Consider the following 16,287-nt stretch of genomic DNA (forward strand, 5'->3'; position numbering starts at 1 on the left):
GGCACACATTGTTTTACACTTGTTAAATCATTGCCATTCTTCTGATTTGGTTTACTTAGTTTCCGTTTCTTTGCTGTTTATAGTATGTGGGTTCCGATTACAATCTGATTACAATCCGCGGCGCTCAGTGACTGTAAGCCTCGTTAGAAGACTGACGCGATGTGGCAATCCCTGACAGTGTCATACGGGTATTTATACGCAGTTACAGTTTATATTTATCCTCGTGTATATTGTTCAGTAAATGTTCTATATATGTATGTATGTATAATATGTAAATACAACTTCTGTTGAGCGTTGTGTCAGAACTCGCTTAATTCGAATACTAATTTATTGGCACATTTTCAGAATTATCTCATTGAGCTTCCATATTTTTAGGCAAGCTAGCATGCATTTAGCCATGAACAAACTCAAAGTGCAGATCAAGCTGGGACTATCTATCATAACTTACACGAGCGGCATAGAGCAACTAATCGGGATCTTTGTATGGATGAGCCAAATCAAATCAAAACTAAACCTAAGCCGATGCCGAGCGCAGGTCGCAGGTCGCCTTGGCACCTTACAATGTTAATGCTGATTAGCTCTAGTCTATAAATAAGTATACATACACATACTCTAGTAGATTGCATTGCTGAAAGAATAGGCACGCACATACATAGGTACGCTAGATATTTTGACAGTAGCTGCTGCCCACTGTTTTCACATGCAGTTGGCGTATTGTCCATTCACAAATAAATATACATTGAATATACATATGTAGGTACACACATATGCATATGTAATTATAATCCATATACGATTCACAAAGTCCATTGGTAGATAGTTGTTTTTTTTTTTGGTACACACTCTCCGACTGCCCAGGGGGATGCAAAATAAAACATTCTTATACATATGTAAGTTTTAAAGCTATGTGGAAGCAGCGGCGGGATTCGTTTCATCGGAGTGGGGGAGGGGAGGTCCGTCCGTCCGTCCGTCGATGGAGGATGTTCCAATCCAAACCAATCCAATCCATATGCTACTTGCATAGTCAACACTTGGGGGTGTTGGCCCCACTGCTCACGCTGCTCGTCTCCAGGTGCTGCATGAGCAGCTGCTGGAGATCGGCGCGCAGGGCCCGCTCCTCGTTGATCTGTAGCTTGATCTGGGACATGTCCTGCTGCATCTGGCGGATGGCGGTCCAGAGCTGTCGCAACGTCGGTGTCATGTCCTCGTTCTCAAGGCCTGCTCGGTTGTGGGATTGGATTTGAATTTCAGGTGGATAAAAGAATAAAGAACAAAATATGTTAGTGTTGTGTGATTGGTTGAGGATCGAGTAATGTGACATGGAAGGAGGGGAGAAGAGTGATACGTTCAAGTGTGTACAACAGATGTCTGTAATGTATATGCATAAATCATAACTGTAGGCTATCACATCACAAAAATTAAGAAAGTGCTTATGAATAATCGTAAATAGTGGTATGTAGTCCGATATTCTGGATCCACAGCTCAAAGCTTGACCCCTGCGTTGCAACAATCGGATCTAGATCCATTCTAACTATAATACATCACATTATAGCATATTCTGTTTTTCTATATACTAAGTGTAAATATTAATGAATAGCACACAGCCACACAGACAAACAAAGGGAGATGCGTCTTGTAAAGGAATTTATTCATAGTTCGCTTCGTTTGTTTGAACCATCTCTCGCCTCTCGACTAACAGCAATTCAATTCAAATACAATACAAACGTATAAACTGATTAATAGTAGATTATACAATAAGGTAGTTCATTTGGTTAGACAACGTTTTCACAAAACACTTACAAATACGCTGGGGTTTCCCTCGTTTAATAATGCACAACAGTAGGTTACTTTGATTTAGTTGCTGGTCTTAGCTATGGCTAAGAGACTTGACTCGGCACAGGGCTCACATCTCTGCGCCTTTGATTACACATTGCACGTTCTGTGATTCGATTTCGATCTCTTGCTGCGTTTCCATACTCTACGAGTATGCTAGGCAGGCAACGAGTACTAATAGTAATACATGTGTATAGCTGGGCACAAACACAAATACGATTACGAGTATACGAGTCGTTTATGGATTATAGTTGTATAAAGTAGTCACGCTATGGCAAAGGATATTCTACTCAAATATAGTACTTATGGATCTATAGCAGAGCGTGTGCCCTTTTCGCATGGCCGTACAAAATATAGGGTGTAAAGCCGAGGACGGATATTTAAAGCCTTTCTGTGCAGCCTCCCCTTTGCGGCGGAACTAAACCGTATCGTTTATAGTTGGGGGAGCCAGAGGCCAGAAGCCAGAAGCCAGAATCCAGGAACCTGCTGCAGTTGCTGTTGCACTTCAAGTGCCTGCTATGCGGGCAAGTACCTTCTTCGCTTACAGCATCAACACAAATGGATAGCATCAAAGAGCTAGTCTCTCTCTCGCTTAGTCTTGTCACGGAGGCAAACGGTTACGCGTTGCACCCAACTACATACTACATACATAGGATACATAGTACAGGTCAATATCAGCTATGGCAAACACACAGACAAACAACTCTACTCGTAAGTAAAAATATAGACACAACAAGGCGGCGCTTATGGCTAGGCTAGGACTGGCAAATAATTTGTACAAACATTTGGTCAAGTGATGAGGAGCCTCCTCTTGTCTCTCACGAATTATTTGTCTGATTTTGTACAAACTAGTTGTCCGGATGCTCAATAAATTACGATCTAAGGTTAAGGCTTTTGGCATTGAAAGCGTTGAGCAGCCAGAAATCAACTAAAAATAATTAAGTATTCTTCAATAATCGCACACAGAGCGCATTCAAAGCAAAGCTGGAGCAGCAGCTGGAGCAGGCGGCGGCAATGCGGGATGCGAATGCTGATGCAGATGATTGATGAGGCTGATGCATGCCCCGACCACACCCAGACAGACTCAGAGATGGTTGATCTTGCGCCACTGCTTCATCACAAAATTACCGCAACACCAGCTGCCCGACTGCCGCTTGGTACCGTCAGAGTTCAGCTCCAGGGACGCCGGACCCGCTCCATTGCGCAGCAGGGAGGCACATCCGTGGTCCCCGCGCTCCACATCGCTGTCGTCCGACCGCTCGGCTCCGGCCAGCTGGGGCGTGCTCCGCTGGAGGGTGCTGGTGCGAAGGGCACCGCCGCAATTCAACAGGTAGCCAGCTCCATAGCCGGCATAGCGGTGGGATGTGGAGGTCTCGAAGGATCTGTTCAGCCGGCGGTCGTAGAGTCCGGGATGGGCAGCGGTTCCATCGGGATTCGGCTTCACAATGGTGGTGGCGCCCGATCTCTGATACGTTTGCTGGGCTACTAGCTTAGGGGCGGGCTTGTTTTTCCTAGGCAACAAGGGCGAAGTGCATACGTTGTCGTAGCCAGAACCGAAGCCGCTCTTGAGGCGGTTCAGGGACTTCCTGGTGGCCCGCTCCTCGGACAGCGCTCGCTGGTAGTCCTTGATCGAGGGCGAACCTCCGCCCGCCCCTGTGATAGAGTAGCGCTGCCCAGGGGCCGCATTCAACGAGGAGGACACCGAACTGGAGTACAGGTTGAAGTTGTTTGGGCTGGCCTCTCTCCAAATGAACGAGGAGTTCAGGCTTCCCGCCGAGTGCTGTCGGTTCTGTTGCTGTTGCTGTTGATGGTGTTGCTGCTGCTGGTGGTGGTGGTGCTGCTGCTGCTGTGCCTGGTTGAGGTAGGTGGCATTGGCTATGAAAGGCAGCTGAGGATTGGAGGTCGAGAAGGTCTTGCTCGTTTTCAGCTTGCCGCCGCGAATGGGCAGGCACGGAGTCCAGGGTTGCAAGACTACAGAGGCGGAGGCAGAGGCGGAGTCGGAGGCATTCAGTTCAGTTCGATTCGGTTCGGTTTGGTTCGGTTGAGGAGTTGTTGGAAAGAGAGAGAGAAAAATGAAGATATTTGAAGAAACGGAAAAACGAAATACCAACAGCGACAACAGGAAGGACGCAGAACCAAAACCCAAAAACTAAACACAAATGAAAAGAACCCAAAAAGGGGGAGCACAATTTACAACGCCAAGGGAGACAACAGCAACATACATACATACATACGTAGAGTGAGGAAAGCATAAGTTGGATGTGGGCTGTGGGATTTAAGATGAGGGATTGTGTATGGAGATGGAGATGGAGAAGGAGAAGGAGGAGGAGACCGAACCAGGAGAGAACCAGATACCGGGTGGGGGGGGATGGCAACAGAACAGAGGGAAGTATGAACTCTAAAACCATTAATGGCAGTTAGTGTGTGTGGGTTCAGTCTCTCCAAAGAATATTAAACCAAAGACCCTAGCTGTACGGATATATAGTAGATAATGTGCGGCTAAGTGATGGAATGGTGGATACTGGAATGGTGTGTTGGGGGTGGGGGGGTTGCTTGAGTGAACAGCGATAGATGTAAATAAATTAAACTAGGTTTTACATAGGTAATGGGATAAAAACAGAAACAGTATTTATTCAATGTGGGAATAAAACAAAATAAATCAAATTCAAGACTGTACAACAGAATATTGCAATACAAAATACAAAATACGAGTATCAGAGATACATGTAACAAAAACGTTGGTTCCTTTTCTCGCGCTTAGCACCAATGGCTGGGCAGTATCTCCCTCCACACAGTAGCTTAAAACGAAACATTAATTGCCAATTCTTCAACTAAAAATTACAAATTAATAATCTCTCTTAAATGTTAGGTTCGATTAACAATTTCTGAGCTTAAAAGTAAACTTTCGCCTAAGCCTAATACAATTATCGCTTCAATTTGGAAAACTCTTCGTGGTTTAGTGGATAAATTTGTTGTTTCTTGGTGGTTAAAAGGGAAATAAATCATGAAATCATAAACGACTAAGCCAGCAAAATGGAAACGATATTTTAAGCCATTTAAGGACATTTAAGTGAGTGTGTATGTGTGTGTGTGTTTGTGTGTGTGTGTGTGATAAGTATAAATAATTAGCAGTTTTATAATTATTTTGAATTTTGCTATATTCAGCAAATGATGTTCAATTCAATTATTTGGGAGTTCATGGCACAACACGGAAATGTTTACAAAGCCTACAGCTGTATGCTACTATATGAGGCACATGTTCGGCGGCCTGCGCCACTTACCCGAGTGTATGGTGTTCCTGGCGCTGTTCTGGTAGGCGGCACAGTAGGCCTCAAAGACGCGCAGCACCAGGGCATCCTCCTCGTAGGTGGGCTGGTTCTTTCGACCGCTGCAGTAGCTGGCAAGGGCGTTGGAGGAACTGCTGCTGCCGCCACCGCCACCGCCGCCACTGCCACCGCCTCCTCCGCTAGCGGCATTCAACAAACTGGGGCGCAGCGGCGGCGTAGGACGCAAACAGCTGATGGTCCAGTTAGCTGAGGATTCGCACACGGGACACATTAGCGAAAAGGGTTATTTGGGATGTGCTGACTGGCTCACCCTTTGTGCTTCCTTTCCTTGCGCTTGGCCCCCCCGTTGCTCCCGCTGCTGCTGCTGCCTGCAGTGCCGCCGGGCTGCCGTCCATGGGTGGCGCTGGTGCTGGGGCTGTCTTGCTGCTTGGTGTCTGGGCTGAACTTGATCTGTGGCCGGCCGCCCCCAGATGACTTGGTAGACTTGGTGGTTGTGGCGGATGCAGAAGATGTGGTGGAGGCTGAGTGTGCGTGTACTGGTTGTAGCTCAGATGGTGGTTGAAGGACTGGCTCCGTTTGTGTTGTGACATCGAGTTGGCGGCTGGGGATCCCTGCAGACTGTTGCCCGCGCTGCTGTTCGCGCTCCCGATGCCTAGCGGAACTGGCTGCGCCTGCTGCCGGCCGCTTGGCTGTGGAGGCAGCAGCAGGCTGTGGCTCGATGGCGGCGACATCTGCAACAAATTAAAAAAAGACCTCATGAATACTCAACGATAAACAGAGGATTCCTCTTGGCGGCTGCAATAACAAGAACAACGTACAGGCGGCAAGCAGTCCTGAGGCTGCAGCGAGCAAAGCGCAGCAAGCAAATCGAATCGAATGCGTTTTCTCTTTTAGAATTTGTGGATCTTTGTGGTGCTGAGCGTTAGATAAATGTTTTGTAATTCGTTTGGCTACAAAGATGGAACCTCAATGCGAAAACAACGCCAAAAAGTAACAAAATTTCTGCAGGGAATTTCTGGACTGATTAGTGGACGAGAAGGATGGCCCCAGACGAGGTTCTCTTCTCCAAACTTCGATCATTCACAGATTTCCATAGAACCGTATGGATTATCCAAGATCCAAGATCCAAAAACCTTCTATGCGAACAAGAAACTCGTTTCGGGCCATACACGGGTTAGTCAAGGATGTGATGATGAGGAAGCATTGGCATTGTGTGGATGCGATCGTAACTTTTGGACGTGCTGCATTTTTGCAAATGGTTTTGCTGGTTCGAGCATTAGGATTTGAGTGTGGAGGACATGAGAGAGCAAAACGAATTTACAAAACAATCAAACGGAACACGTGCACAAACGCCCGCCGACCAGGAGGCCCCACGAGTCTCCATCTCGGACTGAGACGAGTCTCCGGGCGACCTGGAAGGCAACACATTTCGGTTTGCTTGCCTTCTTCGCCCGCCAAAGACACGCGCGCTGCACAAATGGGACAGTCGAGCGAGGAGGAGTAGGCCGGCTCGCTGGCATAGGCCCGGCGAGCGGCGGACAGGCGGGTCGACGTGCAGCTGGTCGCTGCCTCATCCTCGCTGCACAGGGGACAGCCAGAGGAGGCCGAGGCTGTCGTGGTGGTGGTGTTGGTGGTGCTGGTGGTGCTCCCGTTATAGAAGTCCACGCAATTCTGGCACACGGAGCAGTAGAGGGCGCCCTCGCTGTATCCGCTGGCTCCCAGGGAGCAGAAGCAGCTGGAGCACACAGATCCCGAGTCCTTGGAGTCCTTGCTGTCATGCACCGACGGCAGACTCTTGTTGTAGGCGTGAGCTATGCCTCGCACCACCTCCGGCGGCAGCCGCTCCTTCTTCCACCAGTGCGCGTACATCCCAGAGCGAAAGGTGGCGCGTGGTTCCGTGTCCAGCTCCCCCACTGAGCTGGAGCTGATGAGGGGATCATTTGCCGTAGTGGTTTTCGTCCCTTTGGTCTCGTCCATGCTGGAGCTGCAGGGCAACCAAATACTCCTGGCATTCACTTGAATCTGCGGTGAGCTGACCACACAAGCCTCTTCCTGGGGTGCCTTTCGGTTCGTGGGAGTGGTCGGCTCTTCTGCCAGCTCGTCGGCTGGCTCCGCCTCTTCCTGCGTGGCCTCTGGCGTCAGAAACTTCTCCCGGAACATGCCACACACATCAAAGCGCTCGGACTCGCTGCTGTCAGGGACATCCTGGCCAATGGGGGACATTGGAAAATAGGACTCGGGATTGGGGGGGTCCGGCGAGGCTATGGTGCAGCTTCCAGCCATTCCGCTGTCACTGGAGCGCGGACTGGGGCACTGGGAGCTCTCGCAGCAGCGGCACTTCGAGTGCAGGTGGAGATCTGGATCCCGACGAGGCGGGTTCGGCGGCGGAGGTCGGTTGGACATCTGCAGAAACTGATAGCTTATGCAGCGCCTAATGGAGTCCCTGCTGCGCTCTGGGTCGGGCTGGCGCTTTTTGGAGGCGGTCTCAATGCACAGCTCGGTCGTTGAGCTGCTCCGCGCCGCCTGGTTGGATTCTCTTTGAGGGTTGGCTGACGCAGGACTGTCGCTCTTGTGGGAGACCCTCTTGTCCGAGTTGAGGTTGTGACTCTGGAAGGGCAAGGTTTCGCGCTGCAGCTGCAGCGGATTCTCCAGGGAAGCCAGGGCCTCGTCGTAGTTGTAGAGCAGCTCCGCCTGCAGCTTGTCAGGGGCGGTGCGACAGGCGGCGGGAAGATCCAGTGAGCTGGAGTGCACTCCGTCCTCCGGCTGCACCTCTACACTCTGGTTCTGCATCTCCTGCCGATCCCTCCACGTGGGCACATAGACCTCTGTGTTCTTCGACAGATTGAAACGGTTGCCCACGAAAATGCTTGGCATGCTGTGCCGCTCCGTTGGAGAGGCAGGAAGCGGACAACCGGCTGCCTCCTGTTCGCTCTGCCTCTGCACCTGGTTGAGGCTGAGATCATCCGGCATGCTGGCCAGGTTCTCGCACGCAGTAAACGCCCCGCCCAGGCGGGCTCCATACATGGAACTGGCATCGGAGCTCTGCTGCTGAAGGGTGAACGATTTCAGTGGCTCCTCCTCGACACAGCTCGTGATGCTGCCGCCGGCACCCAGCTCCAGGGTGGCCGTGGAAGTGTGAACGCTGGAATTCCGACTCAACGATTTGCGAGCCAGTGCCCGCAGAGCCCTGGATCCAATGATGAGCGACTCCTTTTTCAGCTCGTTCTGGGCCAGAACCTCCTGGGCATCAAGGGAATCCAGCTTGATGAGATTGATGGACGAACAGTGTCTCCTGGACGTCCCTGGACATCCGCCATGGTCCACAAAAGTGCCAGTGGAGTTGCATAGGGAATCGCTCCTCTTGTTCTGGTAAAACTGAACGTATTCGAACGGATCCGAGTCGCAGGAATGAAGGTACTCGTCATCGAACTCGTCATCCTCATAGCTCTCCGAGTCTGTGGGCAACTCAATGGCGTCCTGCCGCTCCAGCTCCGACTGCCCAGACTCCCCCCCGTGTTCATTGAGATCCTTGAGCTTGGCAGCCGCCTTGTGGCAGCGCTTCTTGCGCAGGGCAATGCGCATGAGATCGATGCTCTGGCGAGCCTGTGGATACAGCAGCATCTTGACAATCGCACTCCTCAGTCCTCCGGCCCTAACCAGCTTGGCAAAGTGCGCACTGAGGTTCGCATAGGGCGCCGTGGGCGGATAGTTGCTGGGCGGGAGCGTGGTGCGCACTGGTCGGGCGTTGGCCGCCGCACTGGGCGGGCTGGAGTAGTATGCGCAGAGCGAGAACCGCGTGCAGTAGCCGCGCGAGTCCAGGTGCTCGCTGAGCTGCTCAGTGGCCAAGATAATGGTTCAGAGTGGTACGAAATAAAGAGGTAATCAAGAGCTTTGTTCGGTAATAACTCGTCACTTACGTGCGCCGCATTCAGCTGTCCCATCGAGGAGTTGCTCAGGTTGCTCAGCTGCCGCTTGATGCCCATCGGCAGGCTGGGGTTGTTGGCGTTCAGCAGCTCCACCCACTTGTTGGCCTCGCTGGGTCCCTGGCAGACCGCCACAATGCGATCGATCAGGGGGCTGCTGATCTCGAAGGCGTTCTTGATGGCGTCCGTGTCCTCCAGGCGGTGCACGATGATGCCAGTGAGCGGCAGTTTGCCCTGCGAGATTAACACAGATTAACACAAGGCTCTGAAGCTCGGAGAACAGCGATACCCACCTCGTAGATAAAGGCGCTCATGCGCTGACTGACACTCAGGATGAGCAGCGTCTGGGGGAAGAGCACAAAGTAGCGGTCCCGATGGTCGGCGCCCACAGCCACGCTGCCCATGTGTATGATGTCGCCCAGGGTACTCAGCTCCTGGCCCTGCCAGCCGCGCACTGGCCCTGTCAGAACCTGCAGCTCCAGCTCCTTCTGGCGACGCGTGGCCGAGCAGGTGGCCGCAATGTCCTTGTACACGGCCACACTACGCTGCGTGTCGCCCCGGTCGGGGTGGCTGCTCTCCATGTGCCGCTCCAGCTCCTGCAGCATGGCCGAGTACTTGTCCAGCCGCCGGAAGGGCTTCGAGAGGCCCGTGGTGAGCACCAGTAGGCCTGGAGTGGCCGCCCCCTGACGTTCCATGTACTTCTCCAGGTCGTCCCTGTTAGCAATATCCATAGATTTGTACATTCATATGTATCTATGACAATGTTGACAAATTGGGATCCACTCACTTGTACTTGTCCAATATGACTATGGCTTTGGGATGGGCTGCACAGTAGGCCTGGTGGACCTTCTTCATGAGGGGGGCGCTGGTGAGGAACAGCTTGCCCACGCGGTCGTTGCACTCCTCGATCTGTATGAGCAGCTCCTCATGTGTCCTCACAATCTCCACAAAGTTGCACATCAGCTGGGCGTACTCGTCTTGGTTGAGACTGAAAGGAGAAGCAAGGCGTAAATAAAGGATCACTTTGGGAGGAAGGACGTACATCTGCGTCTGTTGCATGGGCTCCAGGAAGTTCTCGAGCAGACCCTGCAGTTCCGCCACATGGGCACGCTCCGAGTCGAGCAGGTCCTTGAGCACCACCGAGCGATACTCCTGTATCTCCTCCGGAGGACGTATGGTCTCGGCCAGTGGCAGCTGGGCCTTGCACTCGTTCACGTAGTTGCTGGGAAACCAGCCAGTCTTGTCGTTCAGTGTGCCCTCCCACCAGCCGCCGTCCTCGCGCTGGGTGACTGTGATGACATCGCCCTTCTTGAAGCACAGCTCGTCGTTGTTGCTGCCCATGAAGGAGTACTCGGCCTGCACTACCAGTGGATGCTCCATCTTCGGCTCTCTGCTCTTCAAGGTTGGCTCTCTGGGTCTGCACTGGATTGCTTAAGCTGAAACGAGGGGAAAACAGGAGGAGACGGTTCGGTTCAGTTCGGTTTAGTTGCTGAACTTGAAAAATCATCAAAATCAAGCAATTCGTTCAATGAATGGCCATCCATTGACCATCTGTGAGCACTGAGATGTATCCATATAAAAATGTCCACATGTCTGTCTGTCCACAAACTTTTCGCCGGCACCTACGCAGCATTTCAAATTGATTTCATACTCTCATCATCGTGGATCGTTAAGAGATTCCATTGGTTTCAGCGCTATCTAAACATTGAAATGGCCCCAAAAGAAAACATTTCTGAAACATCTGTTGCTTTCGCCGGGAAAAGGCGTGCGCAAGACTCTTGACATTTTTGTAGCGCCTCCCTCCCCTCTCCGCATGGCATGCTGCAAGTGTCTGGAGAACTCGTGCGCGGTACACGACGGCCAAGGTCAGAGCCAAAGCCAAAGCCAGCAGCCAGCAGCCATTGGAAAATTGGAACAAAAGTGGAAGATGTTCTTAACAATAAAATCCCTCACAGAGATTACGAAATCAGAACATTTTTTGGGCCAATAAAAACAATCTGCAGAACGGGAAGCGGAGAACATATAAATCATAAACAGCGACCGTGTCGTGTACGAAAATGTTTACGCGCCCATTCTTTATGGGTTGTTCGAACATTACTTTAAGTGATCAGCATGCGATTTCGGACAAGCAGAATATCGTAAATTGTGAATCGAAGGATTTTTATGGATATCGTAAAACTTAAATGTCAGACGGTTCTCTCCGAGAGGAAGTGGTTTCGCAGGAGAAACAAATACATAATGAAGATTTACTATGCAGGTTTACCTATCTACATATGTATGTATGTATCTACCCGAATAGATGGTCACATAGCCAGCGATAGAAATAATCAAATGTCTTAAGCCTGAAGAGATTGACATTTTTTTTATATGTGTTCCAAGGTTATATTTGCATCATACTCGCAGCTCGTAGCATTTCGAGGGCTGTTTTGTGCTAGTATTGAAGTCTTATAGGCACTGATATTTTCCACATTTTATGTGTATATCCAGATATATTTATAACACACGTGTCGGGTCAGGCAGTCCGATATTGAATCATGAATTTATACCCAATGAGGCTGAGCATTAAGTAATTTTCTATTGTTGTTCGATCGTTGCACTTCCCACTGTACCGAAACATTGTTAGATTCTTACACTAGGCAGCAGTACGAGTATAAGCGCTGTACTTTTCTTTCGTGGTTTATCTCGCCCTTCAAAGCTGCTTTTGCACCGCCATATTCTCTGTCCTTGCAATCGCTCTTCAACTGACATTAACATATTCCATCTATGCAGCTACATACATATGCACGAGTATGTATCGCGAACCCTTTGCAATGCTACGTCTACCTACTTAGCTGAACATACCTCGACTTATTAATTAAATAAATAAATAAATAATTTATGCCCTACTATACTATACCACGAATGATTCATCGCATTTAGAAGCAATTCTATACATTGACAAATAATGTATCTGGAAATTGGAGGTCTCTGACCAAGGGATAGATTATACTATATACAAATTATACATAATTGGATCACTTTGTGTATACTTTCTGTATCAAACATATACATACATAAGTACATAAGTACATATACGTAAATAGATTAATCACATTCTTGTTATTATTCTGCAATGAGTAAACGCAAAAATATGAAAAATATGAAAAACATGTTTATATTTTGCCCAAAATGATATTTTATTTTTTGTCGGCTTGCCTACTAAAAATAAAAAACCGACGAAACTATATATAAATCTTGACGACTCGACTCCCTCCCATATGGCAAATGGGAATGGGAATGCGGCTATATCGAGATATCGAAAGATATCTGAGGGTATGTAAATACATACATACGTTCTCCGAGACTTTCAAACAGTTTGACCAAACGACAAGTTCCATTACAGTTCCCGAGAGAGCCATGGGCCTTCCTTTTGGCGAAAGTTGTCAAGATTAATCAGACGATTTTCCTCGGAATTCTGTCTGAGAATATTTCTCTCAGGCAAGGTCACGTTTTGGTTGCACACACGCATGAAAATGCCTTCAGGTTGTGGCTTTTCGGCCGGCCACTTGGCTACACAACACTCGCACTCTTACGATTATACAGAATTTCAGAGAATACAATATATACTTGTTTAACAATGAATTGTTGTACGAAAATTCGTCGTTTTCCGCCGTTGCCGTTGCTCTCAGACGATGCACCGCACGCGTTCATTGCTTCAGCGAAACTGCTGCGGACCACGAAATACGGAAAACTGGCGACAAATAGCAGCCGAATTTTCACGGTTTTCCCTCCTAGACATCACTCTCACTCTCTGTTTCTCGTTCTATTTCTCTGGTTCTCTCTGTAGTTATAATATAGGATCGCGTAAGAGAAACATACATACATACATACATACATATACGTACATACATACATATGAATGTTTTTCATACAATATATCTGATCTCGGGCGGATAGAGCGCATTTTTTCTTGAAAAATCAACACAGATATGACAATATGGGAACTTGGCCAGGGGACAGTCACAGCCACCTCCACCGCCACAGGCTCCCCAGTCTCCCCATTCGAAATTCCAAAATGGGGATCACTCTATATTTTAATTTTGTTTCATTGAGAAATGTAGACCGTCGTTCCCCGTCGTGCTTCTGTTTTTCGTCTGTTTTTAAAAAACCCATTTAAATATTTCGCGTAGGAATCATGGCATTTGTTCTATGTTTATGGGTTCAGTAATCGATTGAGAGCGTGTGCATACATACCTACATATTGTATATGATATACGGAAGGATTCACCTGTTCCGCTCACTTCGGAAGATGTATGGCTGATAAGCTGATAAGTGGGACGTTGTTATTGCGAGACTCGTAGGACGTGAATCTTTACTCGAATTAAATCTATGTACGAGTCAAATGGGATCACTGTGGATCGTATATGGGGGAGGGGTCTCTATTGACTATGTACTGGATGCACAGATAAACGAAACATAGAATTGGCTGTGCGACTTCCCCTGATGGCAACCCTGAAGCCGCTTAAGTCCGTGGCCGACAATAATCAAATTTCCGTAGGTGGCAGCCGTGGCTGTAGCTGTAGCTGCTGCTATAGCACCTGAATACGTCCCCTAATGATGCAAGTAGAGGACGCATTGGAGAACAGATGCGATGCCGCCTCTCCGACTATCTGTAGCAGGGAGCATGAGGGAGGCAAGAGGCAAGAGACAAGCTGCAACCGCACAAAATTTTAATTAATTCATTAAACTTGCACATGGCGCCGACGCAGCAATGTCATCCAAAGCACAGATACGTGTACGTGTACGAGTATGTGTATGTTGAGCCCACGCTCTCTAAATATAATACCTACGACATGATGGACTCATTCGGATATTAACGATCTGTCACCGAAGGCAGAAGTCAAATGCATGTGTAGCATACATATGTATGTATGTATGCATAGCCGTAGCGGCTTCCGGAAATGCGCAATTCGACGAGGAATCAGTGCGAGAGCAGGGGAATACCTATGAGATCTCACGATGTGTATTTCTGTTGTGCCACAGAGAGCGTAAACAACGCCGAAAGTAGATTTGTTATTTATTTTTTGTTTTTGTTTTCTTTGTTTGTTCTCGCGCAAAGTCATAGAAAGGAAAACAAAGACAAACCAAATTGATGCAGTTCTACAGCCGGCGAGATCTTGTCAGGGCTAGTTTCCCTTCCCTTCCCTCCCCACCCCAAACTTCAATCCATCCATCTGTCCATACACTCGGCGTATCCGCCTTTCGAATCCAATCCCCTTCAATGTGTCAATACTGAGATTTACAACAGGCCTGAGGGGTCCCACTTGAGATGCATTTGGCCCGCGCTTTGGATGTGCAACAGTATATAGACATAATATAATTTGATTGCTCCGCCGTATTTATAGATATCTTCAGTTGGAGTTGCCGCTTGCCAGTGGGAGGATTCGGTTCTCGAAAGAGGTGTGCGTGGGCGAGGGAGTTCATAATTTGATTTGATTGGACTTTGAAGTTCTCTCTTTCAGAGTTTGTACGTCGTATTGCCAATGCCATGGGGAAAATGAGGTCAACAGCAACCGGAACCATGAAGCAGCGCTGTTCTCAGGCATTCCCGAATGAAAATCAAGCGCATGACTTTTTGTTCAAATACAAACTCATATCATTCACGAATCGCTTTCATTAGAGCGCAAAAATAACAATAATAAGGCCGAATGAGAAGAGGGATGATGGTTTCGTTTCGACTGTTTTGTACCCTGAATTCGTAACATGCAATATAATCTTTGGAGTCTGGCAAAGAAAACACAACTCAAACTATTTTTTTCTGAATTATAATTCAGCTGGTATTTTCTTTGAACCTGTCTTGAAACCTCTTTATTGCATGATACACAGTAGAGGGGCGAATGTGCATTTGTTTGAAATTTGCCTTTGACAGAATTTTGGCAACCGTTCAAAATTCGGTCGGGGCGACTGATGGTAATGGTTCTCTCTTGTTCGGGGTTTTGAAGTGTGCCGAACAATTGCCTGCTTCTCCGTCTACGTCTCCTCCTCATCTTGCCGTGCAGGCGACTAGCCTGAGGCGAGGGCACCGCAAGAAGATATATATGTACATACATACATATGTATGTATGCAAGTATTGGGATACCAGGCAGGGGAACAAGCAAACAAACACTGTCCCACCTCTGCTCTTCCACTAAGGAGGGAAAAATAGCTGGGGAGGCACGGATGCTAGAGAGCGGCGGCGCCTGCTATTGACCCAATGGATTATGCAGCATAAATGGCGGGACACTTCAACCTCTGTGACCTGCAACCTCCACGAGACGGCGCACTGGACCCCTGAGCCGGCACTAAATTACACTTGCATGAGGAGGTAGAGAGCGGACCGGGAATGTTACTTCTTCCCGAAGAGTCTCGAGATTGTTTCTTTAGTTGCATGCAGCCCCGCTGACGCATCAACGGGTGGGTGGGGGAATGAGGCTTGCTGTGAAGTGTTCGGTTCTGTTGATGCCACTGAACTCTGGCTGCGGAATAGTCGTAGGAAAACCTGAGTCATCTTTAGGGCGCGCTTCAGGCCAAACTGTCTGGCCCTCTGCATCGACTCACCTTCAACTCTGCTTATTTGTAACAATCATTTGTTGCGTTTTTTGTTGCTGATTCGGATTTCGTTTTGCTTGTCGTTTCGCAGCAAAAATAGAGAATGAGTAATGGGGGCCTTCGGCTTCTCCCACCTTTCTACCACTTTTGTCACTTTTCGCTGGCCCCAGCGCGCTTTTAATTATATACACAATTAGTAATATACTAAATAAAACACACTCTTCGCACTACATTCAAGTATTAAGACAGAAACTGCCCGATATTCAATTTCGAAGAAAACTCCAAACACAAGAGTTCGATGATACGCGCTGATAACGTGCATACATTTGTGGTCGATCTATTAACGTCTACATTATCACTTTCAACTTATTATGTACTTTTTGTGTGCATCATTTACAATAGAGGTGTCAAACCATCGAGGGCACTATCGATAGTATCGATATTTTACTGCTAGCCTCTACTATCCACGGTTTTGCGACTATAATGATAGTATCGAGTTACAGTCGTTGCGCTATTGATATGTTTGGATTGGCTGCTATAAAATACGAAGACACATTTGTAAACAAATCGACTGCCACCAATCCAAACATATCAAAAGCGCAACGACTGTAGCTCGATAATTTCTAATCTAATATAATTTTTACAATGGACAAGTTCCTAAAAGGCTTCAATGGTT

At 48.3% G+C, this 16,287-nt stretch overlaps 1 protein-coding gene across 8 annotated transcripts; it reads right to left on the reverse strand.

The window, feature by feature from the left end:
* Positions 1–756: 756 nt before the first annotated feature.
* On the reverse strand, positions 757–16,035 carry LOC111080563 (rho guanine nucleotide exchange factor 7). 8 transcript variants are annotated; one of them, XM_022376253.2, is made up of 9 exons: positions 15,621–16,025; positions 10,086–10,479; positions 9,831–10,031; positions 9,337–9,757; positions 9,038–9,277; positions 5,431–5,851; positions 5,115–5,366; positions 2,962–3,804; positions 757–1,218 (listed from the first exon to the last, which is right to left on the reverse strand). In XM_022376253.2, the coding sequence occupies exons 2-9, from the start codon at positions 10,421–10,423 to the stop codon at positions 1,025–1,027; spliced, it is 2,910 nt and encodes a 969-aa protein (XP_022231945.2). In that variant the 5' UTR covers positions 10,424–10,479; positions 15,621–16,025; the 3' UTR covers positions 757–1,024. The 8 variants fall into 8 exon arrangements, with proteins under 8 accessions (XP_022231945.2, XP_022231947.1, XP_022231946.2 ...); XM_022376255.2 differs by lacking the exon at positions 2,962–3,804 and having other exon boundaries at positions 15,621–16,021; XM_022376254.2 differs by lacking the exon at positions 757–1,218 and having other exon boundaries at positions 1,269–3,804.
* Between the last annotated feature and the right edge of the window lie 252 nt (positions 16,036–16,287).

This window comes from Drosophila obscura, unplaced genomic scaffold (assembly GCF_018151105.1).
Source record: "Drosophila obscura isolate BZ-5 IFL unplaced genomic scaffold, ASM1815110v1 contig_9, whole genome shotgun sequence".
NCBI classification, from domain to species: Eukaryota; Metazoa; Arthropoda; class Insecta; order Diptera; family Drosophilidae; genus Drosophila; species Drosophila obscura.

Excerpts from the sequence above, each read along its gene's own strand:
- LOC111080563 (XM_022376257.2), bottom strand. The coding sequence starts at position 10,423 with ATGGAGCATCCACTGGTAGTGCAGGCCGAGTACTCCTTCATGGGCAGC. Across the intron at positions 10,032-10,085 it reads CCCATGCAACAGACGCAGAT|TCTCAACCAAGACGAGTACG; the intron begins GTACGTCCTTCC and ends TTCTCCTTTCAG. Across the intron at positions 9,278-9,336 it reads TGAGCGCCTTTATCTACGAG|GGCAAACTGCCGCTCACTGG; the intron begins GTGGGTATCGCT and ends TTAATCTCGCAG.